The 17,131-nt window shown below is 34.3% G+C and overlaps 1 protein-coding gene across 1 annotated transcript; it reads left to right on the top strand. All coding sequences in view use genetic code 12, as the record gives it.

Annotated features, from left to right (window-relative positions):
• Nucleotides 1-14,014: 14,014 nt before the first annotated feature.
• SOK1 (Protein SOSEKI 1) lies at nt 14,015-16,795 on the top strand (the record flags this gene model as incomplete). The annotated part of the gene is made up of 1 exon (XM_001525212.2): nt 14,015-16,795. The coding sequence occupies one exon, from the start codon at nt 14,015-14,017 to the stop codon at nt 16,793-16,795; it is 2,781 nt and encodes a 926-aa protein (XP_001525262.2).
• Nucleotides 16,796-17,131: the final 336 nt, after the last annotated feature.

Raw genomic sequence — 17,131 nt, forward strand, 5'->3', positions numbered from 1 at the left:
ACTCCAAACCATAAAAAAGATGTTCCACACAAAACAAAACTCTAATTGGGGAACAAGCAAAAGATGATTCTGTACGCACTTATTGTTAAAGCATAACTGCTCAATAACAGGGAAATAAAAAGTGTGAAATAAAAATAAATTAAATAAATAATAAATAAATAAATAAATAAATAAATTTATAAGAAGGAAAACATATGAAGACATAAAAAGATCAATAACTTTAAGGACTTGTCCTTTAATTAAAGAATAAATAGAATGAAGAAGCATTGAAATTCTAGCCTTTATTTGCCCATTAGTAATAGGTGGTGGAGAGTAGTTCTAAATAGTACCATTTTGCATACCACACACACACACACACACACACATGCACCAACATTCAGTCTCGTTCTTCCTCTTTTTAAATTTGTATTGATAAAACTCCGAGTATGGCTTATCTCTCTTTCTTTCTCTCTCTATTTCTCTCCCTTTTTTCCTTCTCTACTGCAGAATGTTGTCAGTAATTGTAGTGGTCCTGTGCAGCCCACCTATGATATTTAAAAAATGCAAAAGTCTTTGTTAAACTTTACTGGAGTGAGGGAGGCGCAAGAATGTGTGAAGAAGCTTACAAAGGTCTGCACAGATTAAACACAGTAGAGGAATCCTACTCCAGGTAGCTACTCCAGATTTCTCGTAACCACTTGCAATCACAATCACAATCACAATCACAATCACAATCACAATCACAACTGAACAACTGAACAACTGAACAACTGAACAACTGTAGCAATTACTATCTGCAAACTTTGCCACTAATAAAAAATTGAATGAGGATGTGAAAATCAAAAAAAAAAAAAAAAAAAAAGTTTAGATTCGAAATGGAAAAGGTGACAATCTCTGAAATTCACAAAAACGACTAAAAATTTTAGAGAATGTGAAGAAAGAGAAACCATGCATTATGCGTTGTTCTAAGTAATAGTGCTTCCCCGTGGGCTATTTAGCACCTAGTTGCAGATACATTACAAACTTGTATGGAGTATTCAAAGAATAGATTAAGTGAACCAAAATGAGATTAGGGGAGGGAAGAGAGAATGAGATGTGCTATTGTATGTTTTCTTTTATTTCAAAAATTACCATCTGATTGTCTTGATATGTATATGTAATGATCCTTCACAATATTAATGAAACATTAAGAATAATGACGAACACATTGTAAAGACATGTAGCTTTCAACAGAAGTGAAGATGATGATGATGATGATGATGAAAACAATATAGATGCACTTGGTTTTCTTTTTCTTTCTAGATTCTGGAAAATAATTGTTCGTTTAGTATAAAAAAAAAAAAAGAAAAGAAAACTCGGCAGCACTGAGTTAATCGATATCCTGTTTAGGCCAGAAGCGCCGTTTCATAAACAAGTCAGTTTTTTTTTTTTTTTTTGGTTCATTTCTCTTTACTCGGTTGAGAAATATTTCTGTACCAACGGTGATGTTCTCAAAGTCCCTCTAGGTCAGTCAAGTTCAAAACTCAGGGTGCCAAGAACTAACCTATTATGTGTAGTATTTTATTTCACCGATTATTGCCGTTAACTCCCGTTGAATCTCTGAAATAGCATATATTCTTGTAACATTGGAAAATGGAATCATGAAGAGAAGGGGTTAAAGAATTTTGACTAATTGATCTTGTCAATATATATTTCCAAAGTGTAGCAATTACGAAGAACAAACTCTTCTCTCTTAAGGGGGTGAGGAAGAGGGAATAATAAATGAACAAATGTATCAGTAGAGAAGCTGGATCTTGAATTGCTATGGAAAACCCAGTTGAAACAAAAGTATAAGGCGTTCCGAATTGAAGGGAAAAGAAGGAATTAAAAAAAAAAAAAAAAATAAAGGAAAACAGATATAGAGGCACTAGATTAACACACGCCTGTATTCCCCGTCTCTCTTAAGTCTCTTTCTCTCTCGTAGTCTTCTTTATAAATGCAGCCACAACGTTCATCACAGTAGTGGGAACACGAGCTTCCAGACCTGAGCTGAGACTAAACGTTTTCCCAAAAAAGAAATAAGAAAAGAAATAACTAAAGTAAAGACTAAAAAGAATATTTTAAGACTTGATGAATATAGATGTACACACTTCCAACGACGAGTCTTATGTTGATCACATATTATAACCAAAAAGAAAGAAAGAATGAAAGAAGGGTGAACCAATGGTAGAAAAAAGGTGGCTTGGTTAGCATCATTAGCTTTCTTCCTACTTCCCTTAGTATTCCTCCTACTCTTTAAAAAATAGTATGGTACAGTATCGTTTAAAAGAAATGATAAAGAAGAAAAATAAAATAAAAAAGGAAAGAAAGCACCAGATTGTATTCATAAGTGAGTACGGATGTGATGGTTGAAGATAGTTATAGTATTTGTAAAGATTAGTTAGAAGGAAAGCAATTATGACTCCATCCACTTGTTCCTTATTCCGTTTCTTTTTTTTTTTAGATTTGTTTCATTTAAGGACAATTTTTTCTTTAATCATTTCCAGTGTTTCAGTACTCAAACTAATAAAATTTTCTACAGCTGTTTAAATCAGATACCAAATCGACCCGAAAACAGAATGAATTCAGAATCAAAAAAAAAGGGGTTTTGAGCCTGTGGATAACAAATTCCAAACAGGAGTAAAATATACATGTAAATGTTGATAAAGAATTCATCGTTTCTACAATTTCAGATCTCATCGACTCTGAAATGTTTAATGTAAACTGTGAAATTTCAGTTATAATAAAAATTATAAACCTGTATACACCACAAGCTTAACAAACAAGAACCAAGTAGGTTTTTTCCTATTTTTTTTTGACCCAGTCATCAAGTATTTTTGAAATGATAACAGGAAGGGAAGAAAATAAAAAAAAAAAAAAGGAAAAGAAAACGTTTTATCAATTAGGGGTAGATATGATCTTCTTTTTTCTCTAACTTGTATTGGATACTGGCACCTATTTTGTTACATATATGCAATTTTCAATAGCATCGGATGGGAGTGTTGGTGTGTGTGTTTTGATGTTCTGTCTTTATGACATTGTTTTTCTCCTCCTTATTGTACTGATGACTATTGGGAAAGCAATACAATCAGTTTTAAAACAGAATGGGCTAGCCCTAAGCTAGAACCAAAAAAAAACGAAAAGGGAGTATCAACCATTTCCACGTTCGATGACATAATTTTCGTCTCGTCACCAAACTCAGCTTCTTATCTCGTGTACGCACCACACAATATTGTTTTACTTTTCTAGGACATTGAAATACAACAAAAATCATCAAGAGTGATATTATAATCTCTATTGTATAAAAAACATATATATATATTTTTTATATATATAAAAGGACTCTAGATAGACTTGATGCACCAATATTGGCTTCCATACTCTTCAAAAGTATCTTGAAGCCTCAAACTTGAAACGTGTGGAAACCTAACCATTAATGCGCCATCTCTAAACTGTAGTGCACGTGATAAAGTAATCGACAACACAGATACGAATATCGTGCACAGTTATCACCACCACAATAATAACAACAATAATAACAATAATCAAGAAAAAAAAATAAAACACCACAAACCACAAAGCAAATTTTACAAATTTTACAAATCTTTACTAATCTACTTTATTTATAAGCCACAACACAGTGAAGTAGCAAACAAGAAGGGCATCACATTGCAGTAGCTATAGAATAAGAAAACAAAAGAAGCAGAAGAAGAGGAAAAAGTAGCTTAAGCACCATACCTACAGTTCAAGTTGGAAGCGTACATTGAATCTATAATAGTGCACAAAATAAGTGAACAATAAAGATTGGAAAAATAACTAAACATAAGAAAAAAAAAGATAGGTTGTTGAAATTAGGGCCTACTATTATCATCAAGCTGATTCTATTATTCAACATATGCCCCACTTCTCATGTTTAAAAAAAAACTCTTTCCATCTTTTTTTGCTCACTCCTCCCCTCCTCCCCCCGTCCTTCTCCCCCTTGTTCTTTGTTCTTTCTCCAACAACTGCCAAACACTGTATTTTTTTGGTTTGTTTCCCTTTTTTTCTTTCTTTTTGTAGTTGCGGAAAAATACCGCGGTCCCTTTCTCTTAATCTATTGTACTCCTCATCTACATGCCAGATCTTTTTTGCTGCTGCTGCTGCTGCTATTGATGATGTGGTTGTTAGTCGTTTTCTAAATCTATTTATAGAGGGGTTTGTTCAGGCTCATAACCCATGAGAAAAAAAAAATAGAGAAACAAAAAAGAGCCAAATATCCGACACTACCCAAAGGAAGGGAGAAATACAGAAAAAGCAGAAAGCAAGGAAAACAAGGGGGGGAAGGACTAGCAAGAAAAGAAAAGAACAAAAGAAGGGCAAACTATATTCTTTTTTGTTGGAGAGCTGGGTTGTGCCCACCACTGGTCTTTTGACAAGTACAAGCAAAAGGAAGGTAAATTGCAAAAAGTAACTCAAAGGCTTTGAATTGTTTTCAGTTGTTGTTGTTGTGGTTATTATTAACATTTTTTTTTACCTAGTCATCATGTCGTATACAGCATTCAAGAACACAAAATATTGCAGATACAGCTACATGAAGTACCATCACATAAAAAAGATGTGGAAAAAGATATATAGAGAGAGAGAGAGAGAAAATAAAAAAGATATTGATTTAAATTAAATTAAATTAATTCAAATTACAAAACCACCAATACAGAAAGAGAAAGATAGAAAAATAGAACAAAGCAAAACTGTAAGCCTTTTTTTTCAGCAAAAGAGTAATGAAGTGAAGCAGCAACTCCAAGTTTGTGTTTGAAACAATGTCATTACAATGTTTTTTTCTTACTCTTCTATTTCTATTTCTATTTCTTTTCTTGATTTTTTTTTTTCTAATCAGCCCATTCACTCAGTATACCTTAGCATAAAGTTTAAAGTCATGCTATAGTTGAACGGAGTTATAAGCCACCTGTATTGTATAGAAACAAAGTGACCGTACTCTAATATCTGTTGTTATTGCTGCTACTGCTAGTTCTAGTGCTGTAATTGTTTGTTGTTCAAGTTGATACTGCCTTCAGCACAAATAACTCTCTGTGTAGAATAAAAAATTTGTAAATGTGCCAAGTTGCTCCTTTTGCAGTTAGCATAAACAGCATAATCCACATCTTAGATCTTGCATACCTTTGCCTGTACTGCTGTAACTCTCTCTTTTGTTTTTACTTCTTTATTCTTTGGTTTCTGATGTTTTTTTTTTTGCTTTCCTTGCGTTTGGGCTACATAGGATGAAGCAAACCATTGATAGATAAAACAAAAATCTAAAAATGAAATGAACAGAGCATAGAATTGGAAAAGGAAAAAGAAAAAAGGAGACTAGCATTGTTATAGTAATTTAAAATCTTTTTTTGGTCAATGTGCCTCGGCTCCCCATCCCACAACACTTCTTCTTTTGTTGTTTTCTTGAACTTTGTACTTCTTTTTAATTGCGCTTAAGTAAGCATAGAATTGAAGTACAAAGCGCAACTCTGAAACTTTTTTGAATTTTTGACTTTGCAAATGGAAGAAACTGCAGTATCCGGAAGCAATGGGCGTTAGTCTCCTTTTTACAAGGCTATAGTTAGCTTCCGAGCTGCCGGTAGTTTCCATCCATTTTCTGAATAAAGCGCATGGATTGAACAAGCATAGAGACTTACGACAGAAACTATGTTTTGTATAAAGTTAGTGACAATATATGTCAACACAGAGATAATGGCAGGCACATAGGAGTAGACATAACATGATCGAATCTCTCTTTTTCTTCTTCTCCTCTTTCTTCTTATCCTTCTTCTTCTATGTAAATTATTTAAAGACGGATTTTTGAATAAATTACTAGGTAACGAGTAGAAAGATACTCACATACAACCAATTCACTCATACCACTTTATTTGCCAAGGTGGTTAAATTAGCCACATTCTCTTCTTTCTGACATATTTCTCTTCGCCATCTTGCAAAATCATAAAAGGCAAAAAAAGAAAAGAAGATACAATATTTGTTAGTCGGTCTTGTCATCTACATGTAGTTTAAATTTTAGTTTTTAAATCTTTTGTTTGTTCTTGTATTACTTGTCAATTTGTAATTAGCCGCGTTTCCCCCTTTTGTACACCCAAAAAAAAAAGACTAAATAAGAGACAACATATATATATATGTATATATCTATGACTAAATATTTGTACATATAAATGATCAAGATGTCTTGATAATGCTTTGACTCCAAGTGGCTGAGCATTTTGCATACATTCTTTTTTTTGCAACCTCTTGGCATGCTTTTTTCTTTTTTTATTATTTTTACAAGTAGGACTAACACTTGGGAACCACCAACCATGAGCTATTTCATGTTTACTTTGTAGTTGTCGGCATTAACTTCCAGCCGACTTTGTTGCCACTGAATATAATACTAGGTGAATGTAAGAACCGACAAAGTGGTCACATTACATTTGAACCAAAGTGTTGAGTCATTGCAAACGTTGCTAATTTTGCTTGTCAGTACTTGCCAGTTATTGTGTCATACTCTATATAATACAATACTCTGCAATGTATTACCAAAAAAAAAAAAAAATCTATCAAAGTTGATCTCCAAAAAAGGTCTCGCATACAATATCTTTACAAGGGACAAGGTGTTTATATCGGCATGTCCTCCTTTTTTTTATTATTATTATTCATTTTGTTCTTTATTTTGGCAGATCATATTGTTCTAAGGCGGCTTACCCTCATACCATCACCCGATATCACCACTATCCATTACTAACAATAACATCACACTATTTCAGTGTATATTCCTTTCCCATCACCTCCTAAATTTGCTATTAAAGAATCAAAATTAAAACTAAAAGACAGCTCGGCCTACACGCTCATCCAACCCCCATTCAAAACCAGTTTCTTTGCATACTGTTTCGTCTTGCCCAGCCTCCATTTTACTTCTATCAAAAACATGCAAGACCAAAAACCAAAAACCAAAAATAAAAGTGAAAAATAAAAAAACGAAAAAATTAACGAAAAAAATGTCCAACCCCCACCCAAGTTACTCAAACGTTTCTTCTTCAATTTTTTTTTTCTTTTTTTTTGTACTTTCTCCGTTATTGATCCGAACACTCAAAAACTCCGACAATGCAACAAAATACAAGAATATTAACAACAACAACAGCAACAAAAAAAAAAGGTTTCGCCACAAGTCATGACAAATGTATCGCCTTTGTTTTTGTTGGTTTTTTTGCCGTGTTGGACGGGCATAAAACAAAAGAAAAGAGGATAGACTTACGATTTTGCCGGTTGTGGGGTCTGAGTGTATAGTGTGTCGTGTTAGTCTTGAGGTTTCAAAACACAAAAAAGGTTGCAAATAATATTTCCAGCCGAGCCGAATACATTGTAGAAATAGAAATGAAAAGTAATATGCACTGCCACCACCACCACCACAAACACCAACACCATCATCATCATCTGTGCTTAATCCAGTATAACTATTACTTTTATAATTATTGTTGTTCAGTTTTATAATATTATATACTATTATTAGCCTTTTTTTGAGGTGCTGCTTAGTTAAAATGGTGAAAGGCATTTCGATATAATAGAAAAGAAAAAAGAAGATGATGATGGTGACAGTATGCTAATACGAAATTTGCCGTAATCGGATATAGTTTTCAATACAATACTAAATTTGGTCTGCAAAATCTGAAATTTTCCAAGTGACAAGTGAGTAAAAGGTTAGAGAGAGAGAGATGTACATAGATAAGTTTTGTTGGGTAGTTTGAGTAGCACATCAACAATATATCAATTGATTTCTTCGTTTTAATTTTTCTTCTTTTTTTTTTGGGTCTGTTTTTCTTCGTTGAAGAAGACAAGGTTATTGCTCAAGTGGTCTTTTCAAAAAAATTTTACAATCAAAATAATACTTGAGAAACCCCACTGATGAATACCATATAGTCCACTATTAATTTTTTCCAATTATTCACTTCAATTTCATAAAGTTTTAAAAAGATGTTTATATTTATATTTATACCAAGTGTTCAAAATAAACGACATATAGTGGGAATAATTTGTTTTTGTTGCTAATATTGGGCGAAAATATATCTCATTGTTGCCAGTTGAAGCTGACATTTATGATGAATTTGACTTTAAGCCACAATCATTCTTCTATTAATTATCGTTTAGGTTAACAACAACGACGAAGGAAAAAAGACAAAGATCAAAAACAAATTCATGGTCATAGTTAAATGCTCCAATTATCAATGAATCGTAACGCATTTGGTGAAGAATTCGACAATAAATAAGTATGTTATAATATGCTACAATTTTCGATGCAGTTGTACATTTACATCAGCCATGGGGGGTGGGGGAGGAACTTTGATCTTGGATTATATGAAAGGTGTATGATTTTTAAGATTTTGCAGTTTTCGTGTATCAATATCTTTATCCAGCCGAAGGTTAGAGTATAAAGAAGTCGACACCAAAAAATAAAAGAGAAAGAGAGAGGGAAAGAGAGAGAGGGAGAAGTTAACATATATCCTAGTTGCACTATATGAATAATATATCAGCCCTTGTAAAGTTACTTTGTTTTTTTCGAATACAATGGTTGAAAAAAACAATGCATAAAGACTGGTGGCATAAAACAAAGTGGTTAATAGTTATTCCCAGCCAAAGAACAGAGGAAAAAAAAAATTTGAAAGGAAAAAACTACTAGTTTAGTAACAACAAGAGTTACCAAAACATGGAGTTTACCGCCATTAGCACGAAATATCGATATGAAGTGTTAAGAACATCATACGCCCCAATGTGCAAACAAGCAATTTGAATGGAGAAAAAGAACAAAAAAAAAAAAGAACAAAGAGGAATGACTTGTCTTCATATTTTCACGTGACACGGAATAGTATCTCGGTCATGTAATTTTGCACATTTCCACTGCCGTTTAAATTCTACCCGAACACAAAAAGATAACTCTTTTCCTTTAATTCCTTTTCAATCTACCAAGTTAGGTTTTGTGTGCTTCCTTCCATTTCCATCTTTTTTTTTTTGTTTTCAATCTCCTTCCCATTTAATCAAGAAGAACTAAAATTAAAAAAATAAAGAAAGAAAAAGGATGACAAATCATGGAAGCCTAAAGGATGTACAAGAAGCAAAAGAAACAAAGGAAGCTAAAGAAGCAAAGCAAAGTACAGATTCTAAACATATATCAGCAAATCACAAAACTTGCAAGTGCTTTTTTTGTTTTTTGGCTTATTTCGTTGGCCAGATTATTTTTCTTTTGCTTCTACACACAAAATTCGTGTACCCGAAACTCCGCACACTTCTGCTTTTTATGATTATTCTTCCTGTTTTTTCTTTTTTTTACACTTGCCACATATGAAATTGCTATACGAGATAAGTTCTTGAGGATAAACAGCGTAAAGGTGTTTGGCCCTTTCACCACTAACTATTTGTTCTATCTCCCATTCACGTATTTTTTTTTCACCTTCTGTTCCATGTTCTGTTGATTTTGGGGGAAAAGATAGCAAAATTTGCTTTAACATCACGATTTTCCCCTTTTTAAGTTAAATTCTTGAGCAATTGTTACATATTTGGGTAAATATTGATTTCTACTTAACCATCATGTTTTAACATTTGGTGTTCTTGTGCATCAATATGAGGCGTCAAGGTGATTTTTTAGAACAGAAACAATCAAGAATGGTTTGCGGTTCTTCCTTTTTTTGGGAGGGAGCTGCAATTGCAAGAAAATACAAAGAAATGGATGAGGCAATGGAATACAGGTTGAAGATAGCTGCAATCGTACAAGAATTTCAACTAAATTTCACCTTCAAAAAAAAGTATGAGGATTTAAAACAAAGTTTTGTGGAAAAAAAGAAGAAGAAGTAGGAAGAAAAAAATGATGAAGCAAATGGAGGGGGGAGTACTACAGAGTATGGTTCCACCTTTGGCTTTCTCCATGCGAAAGCAATATACGAACTCTCATTCCATTAGTAGATGATGTTATTGCAAAGAGTTTCACTTTGCTTTGTTTTGCTATGCTTTGATTCCATGCTCTTTACTGCTAAACACAAACATTACCTCTTTTTTCAACCTATCTATAAGCCATTAAGGGAAAAAGAAAAATAGAAAAAAGACGAAAGAGCGGACGGGGGAAGTGTGATTTTATTGGTTTCAGTCCTTTACTTGATGTTGAAAAACTTTTTTTTTTTCTTTGGTATAGCTGCAGACTGCTTGTAAGCGTTAAAATGTTGAGAGTATCTCCTTTTTTTTTCATATTTCCACTAAATGTTGTTTGGAATCAGAGTATACAGTGGAATGAGATGGCAATAGGAAGTGGCAAGTGTGAAAAGTAAAGTCAAAAGAAAATGAAGAATGTCCAAATATTTTGATAACAAATGGAGTTGCTTCTGCTCAATGAGCTCTTTTTTCCTAATCTCTTATATTTCTCTTATATTCATTGAGCTGTGTTGCGTAAAGTGGTAAGGGGAATACAAGTTAGATTGAAAGGGAGATATCAATTACAGAAAAACAAGGAAAGAGATGGATCAAATGCCTTTCTTTGCGTCTTTTGTGGAAAGTACTGTTTTAATTGCTCTTTAATTCTAATGTTAAAGTGGTCTCAAAAGAGATAAAAAAGAAAAACTGATTAGGTACTGAACAGAGGTGAGATAATATTACAGCTTATTGAAACGCCTCCTTGCGAAGAAAAAAGAGAAGAACAAAATTTTATTCTTTTTTACGTAACCATGAGTATTCAAACATAAAGTGAAACGAAGAACACCCAAGAAAGAAAGAAAAAGAAAGAAAGAAAGAAAAAGAAAGAAGAGAGGAAAAACAAAAATGTGGGGCGGGCTCTAAAGAGGAGGTTTAGGAGGTGGGCGGTGGCGATATTTTTGCCAACGATGAAATCAAAAAAAATGGTGATAATTTTGCTCTGCTCTTTTTTTTTGCGACACATGAAAATAAAAATTAAAAAAGAAATTCACATGGTGAAATCTTTGGCACGTATATGCACTACGTTAAAAAATATTGCAATTAAGTTTATTGATAAATAAGAAACAACAAATTTTGGAATATATAGCAAATACTCAAAGCAATAAGGAAACAAGAAGTGAGTAATTTTGCAAAGAAAAAAAGAAGAAAAAGGATCATAAACATATTCTTTCCTTTTCCTTTTCCCTTTCCTTTGCTTTCTTCAAAGTTTAATTAATCAATTGCTCATTTTAGAACCGATGAAAAAAATAAAACTTGGGTTCAGCAGTTCAGTTGAAGTCATTGGATGTGCATTTACATAGCAGAAGCATACTTATTTATATACATGAAAACACTATGCTTGCACTTGGGTAAAAAAAAAAAAAAAAAAAAGAAAAACAGGCGAAATCAGCACTTCTCAACTACACATCTGATTGACGTCACGCTATCCTTACAAAATTGGAGGAACTGTGGGAAAAGGAAAAAAAAAACAAGAACTACAACTAGGTGTGTAGAAGATGGCAAATGAAGCAAAGTTCCATTTTTTTTGTTTTTGATTCATCTTTTACTGCTTATCTGTTTATCGGTATAATCTTGTGCACTTTTTTGGTTCGGCAACAAGTAGTCTTGTTTGAAATTTACCCGAACAAATACAAGCTGAGTGTTTCGTCATCAGTGATACCTTTATCACATCTTGCGTATTGCCTCTCTCTCTTTCTTTCTTTCTCTCTCTACTTTAATTTCGTTTCTTTTGGACTCATGGAAATATTACGCAACACTTATGTAATAATAAATATAATGCTTATATAAGTATTATCTAAGTGTTGGTAACAATCTTATATAATTGTAATTCCATATTTATTTAATTATTTTTTTTCTTTTCGAAATGAATTTCTTTTTTTTTTTTTAAGTTTCTTTTTAAGTTTCTTTTTTTTTTTTCTCTCGTCTCACGATGATGAGAGTTTTTAGGCCAACGTACGACTACGGAAACTAACGACAATGCTAAAAGTGAGACAAGCGGTAGTAGTAGTAGTAGTAGTAGTAGTAGTAGTAGTAGTAGTAGTAGTAGTACCCAAGTTGGCTTTATATGCCGTGATTGTTTATAATCGAGTTTTCAAGTAGACTCGTCGACTACTATGAGCACTGAGTCGATTTATTGTTTTTTTTAATAAAACACACCCACAACAACTATGTGCCGCCTCTTCCTCCCTTCCTTCTCCTCCTCCTCCTCCTCCTCCCCACCCCCAACTTGGGTATCTAACCCAATATTACTATAATACGACAACAACTGAAATAACAAAACAGAAAAAAACAGAAAAAAACTAAAAACAAGAAAAGGAAGGAAGAAAAGTGCATTGCTTAGAACTACAAGTAACAATATCAACGACTAATAGCAACTGAGTACAATGGAGTGGTAAAAACGATGGCCAATTGATTTAGACTTTTTTGTTTGTTTGTTTGTTTCTTTAATTCTTAGTAATACAATTTAAAACAGGTAATCTGTAGAGTTCTTATATCCATCATCCATCATCCTCATCCTCATCATTGCCGTAGCAGTCACCCGTTACCCATCGGCTTAATAATACCACGGAATATCGCCGTCGTCATGTATTTAATTAAGTGATGGCTTTTTCTTTTTTTTTTCTTACATTTTCTTTTTTGTTCGTTTCCAACTTTTCAACTACGAAATGGCTCAAGCAAGAGAGTCACGGTGCTTAGTGCTTAGCCTCTAGTTCCATCATTTCACATTTCCTTTGCACTCTATTACGCTATATTCTATTTTTGTCCATAGCCAAATTCACTTTTCCAGCCCTAACTCTGAGTAAATTCCAATTTTGGTTTTAATATTCACTCTTTTTCCCTCTCTCTACTCTCATTACTCTCTATTTAGTCAATTACCATTTATTTATTTGTTTTTATCTTGTATTTTATTTTTTTGCTTTAATATTAATACACTGTATATCCAAAGATACTTACATTCTCCCCACAACTATTACAACAACACCAACCACTATTCCACGTCCTCCTCATCCTCCTCCTCATCCTCCTACACCTACACCTTCTCAGAGCTATATCTAAGCATAACACATATCTTGAAGAGGACAACTCCAACATTCTCAGTTATAATTACCCCAAGATCCACAAACCTTTTGCACATACATATATATATATATATATAAACGCAAGTTTCCACTCACTGCCAGAACAACGCACCATTGGTAACTACTTCTACGCAAACTAAAACACCCTCCAGACTTTTTCAGCGAATAATACCTCTTTGTTCAAAAATTATTATCATTATCATTATCATTATTATTATTATTATTGTTGTTGTTGTTGTTTGGTCTATTACCTGATACTTGTGATACTAGTGATACTACTCCTTGCTACGTATTACCCACCATCTGCTTTTCTGCTACTTACTCCTTATTACTTATTACTTATTACTTATTGTTACTCCTACTAATTTCTTTTTTTTAATTATTTTAATATTTTTTTTTTGTGTGAGTGAGAAAAAAAAAAAAAGAAAGTAAAAATAGAGAAGAAAAATATAAAAAAAATATTAATATTAAAAATAAAAATAATAATCAAGGAAAAAATTACACCCAGAAAAAGATATCACCCATTTCTTACTGCCACTTTTTTTTTTTTGGCTTTTACCACCACTTTTTTTACAACCAACTACAACTTGCCACTATTGATCACATTTACATTCCATCTTTTTTTTTTTATATAGAAAACTTTCCATCAAGTATAGCTTAACCAACAGAAACCAATAGAAACCACCATTCAAGCATCTACCAACCACTCCTTCTTTTTAATCGTCAAAAACTAAGAAAACATGTATTCTGAAGACCACTCACAGCAACCACAGCACCCTCACGCACATACTACACAAATACCAACAGCAGCATCCCATGAGCAACAACAACAACAGCAGCAACAGCAACAACAACAACATCCTCATCATCATCACCACCACCACCACCTTCATCATCACCACCATCACATTCATCCTCTGAATCACACCCACAGTCATTCACAAGCTTCATCCACTGGCGTAGTCGATGCAACGTCAATGAGCTGCTCGCACCATTGCCATCAAACTCATCAAAACCCAACACCTGTGATAATACAGCCAACAGCAACCTCACAGTTTAGACCAGTATGTTTTAACCCAGCAACAAGCAGCAATATGATAACTACATGTAACCCAGTTTCCTCTGCCACATCGTCATCGTCATCATCTTCTTCTTCTTCTGCTGCTGCTGCTGCTGCTGCTATATCCGTACCTTCCTCATTACATTTACAACAAAACAAAAACACTATAATCACACCATCATCAACACCCTCAAACATTCTTGGCTCTTCGCCCACAGCCACTGAAGAAGCCAACGCATCAGCAACAGTATCTTCAACTTCATCGAATGGTCACAAACGTCTATCTTCTTCGTCAACAGATTCAAGCAAACGCCTCAGGCTAGATAGTGGGCACCACTTGACCACCTCTGCATCGTTACCGAAACAAGAGAAGGTGGAGGGAATGATGGCAAATGGTGGTTCTGCTGTTCTGGCTACTCTGGCTGCTCTGGCTACACTGGTTACACTGGTTACTCTGGCCACTCCAGCAAACTCTTCCACAACAATTAGCAACCAGCAACACCCAACAATGTCAACCGAAAATACAACAGTAACTACATTGCCACAGGCTACAATCTCCAAGACTCCTAAATTTATCCGCAAATTTAGATCGAGATCTTTACCAATCATCAACTACAACAACCCTGGGTCAGTATTCTTTCCTCACTTGAGAAAGAAGCAGAATATTTACCACCAACCAAACACTTTGATTAGTGTACACGGAACATCATTAAAGAGGGATGGTCCAGTCAACGCATCTTCATTCAACCCACATGCCCCTGCTACTACTGCCCCCACATTCACTTCCGCATTATCATCTTCATCTTCTTCTTCTTCTTCCTCATCATCATCATCCTCAAGTGTCCCACCTTTGCCTCCAATCAATTTACAATCCCTCAAAGAGATTGACTTGCATGAAATCCTCAAAAACCCACAATTGCGTCATGATATACTATTCGACCCTCAGTTGCAATTCAGACCCAATCTAGATGGTGAAAGAGGCAAGAGGAAAAAGACAATTATTGACAAGTACTGGATGGAGATTCAAAAAGAGTGTCTGCAATTTTTCAACCAAGACCCACTGAAAAAACCCGAAATCAGGATTAATCGTTTACCTATACTATTCACAACATTGAGAGATATCTTACTCTCGCTCCTTCCTACCAAAGATCGCCAGCAGTTTAATGAGATTATGGACATTGAACTTCTTGTGCAACAATTGAAACATGGCTCTTTTGACTTTGTTGAGATGAGCAAATGGCTTGGTGATGTCTTTAAACTGCACTGTGCCCCAATGAGAGATTCGTGGGTACTGGAAATGAACCAGAAATTTCTCGATGCTGCTACATACAATAGTGTTTCCTACGTTGTTGGTGGATTGCGCATGATTTTTCAAATTTTGGAAGCAATGAAACTTGATGTTGCAAATCATCAGATTAGAATACTCCGTCCAGTTTTAATTGAAACCGCTGTGGATTTTGAAAGAGATTATTTTCAAACACTCATCAATCACCAAAAGATCAATATTCAAGACTCACTCAATTGGTTCTACAAAAAGTTTATGAAGAAGAGAGCAGAATTGTCGCAAACCTCATTGGATGTAGATGAGTTGAGTTTGAAACCCATGATTATCAGTTCAATTATTGATTTGTTGTCATGTAGGCAAATGGCTACAGAGTTTCCTTCAACGCTCACATTTGACCACACAAGACTTGTGCTTTTGCGTGCAGATGTTCGTCAACTAGTTTGTGTTCAACTTTGTATTGTTTTGTACAAGCAACTCGTTGTAAACTCAAAGTCAACTACAAACTTGCTCGCGCCACAAAACATTGCCAAAGTACAACAAGAGATTTTGGCGATTGTCACCGATGATAATGGAAACATCAAGTGGACCAAGAACATTAACGCCATCTCTTTACAATTGGTTAAGAACCTTTATCCGCTGGGTGCCATGCCAAATAATTTACCACAAACGTTGGTGGATTTTGCACATAACTGGTTAATGAAGCACATCCAACCAAACTCGCAAGTCTATGGTTTGATGGAGATCAAGGTGTTTAAAGAGCTCACTAGTGAGATTCTCGCTACAATTGAAACCGATAATGAGGGATTAGAGAAGAATTCGGCTCTTGCAACAAACACTACGGGTACTGCTGCAGCTGCAGCTGCTACTGCTAATGCTGCATCAACAGCAGTGCCATCGACAATAGTTCCAGCACCACCAACAGAAATGAAGAATATCGCACAACGCATTGCTACATTAGTCAAGTTTCATTGGAACGTGTTTGGTGGATATTACTTTGATTTTGTCAAGTTGCAATTTGCAAAATTGCAATTGAAGCAACAGAAGGAAGAAGAAGAAAAATTGAAAAGAAAAAGGCGGCAACTTCAAGAGCAACAGCAGCAGCAACAGCAGCAACAGCAACAGCAACAGCAACAGCAAAATGATCAAAGCATCAATGCCGTGAATAAACTGCAAGGATTGCCTCAAATAAATGAGGACACTATAGAAACTCCAGACAACAGAGGCGAGCTGCAACAAGAAGACCTGCAGCAAGAACAACAACCACAACAACAACTGCAAATGCATGATGATCATCACCATCGTAATGATAACAACAGCAATAATGTCGATGACGACGAAGACGACGACGAAAAGACACGCGGTGACGAAAATGGGATCGAAAGTGCCAGTGCACCATTGAGCATGATTTCTTAGTCAACCGCATGGCATACCAATACCAATACCACATAGTATCATTTTCTGACAATTATTATTAATGACAGGTTTTTATTATTATTTTTTTTTAGAAGAAAAGAGAGAATACATTTTTTAGTTTTATAACATTATATTTTCGGAAATTTTTTTAAGCAAGAGAGAGAGAGATTATTTAGTTTTATTCAATTTATTACTATTTGGGAAGTTCAATACTGGAATACTGGTACTTGTAGAAGTTGTTTTTTTTTTTAGATGTTTTGTTTCCTTCTTTTCTTTGTTTCTTTTTTATTTTCTTTTCCCTTTTCCTTGCTCTTGTTCTTTGATGTGCGCAAAACA

Source organism: Lodderomyces elongisporus, chromosome 3, assembly GCF_030384665.1.
Source record: "Lodderomyces elongisporus chromosome 3, complete sequence".
Taxonomy (NCBI): domain Eukaryota; kingdom Fungi; phylum Ascomycota; class Pichiomycetes; order Serinales; family Debaryomycetaceae; genus Lodderomyces; species Lodderomyces elongisporus.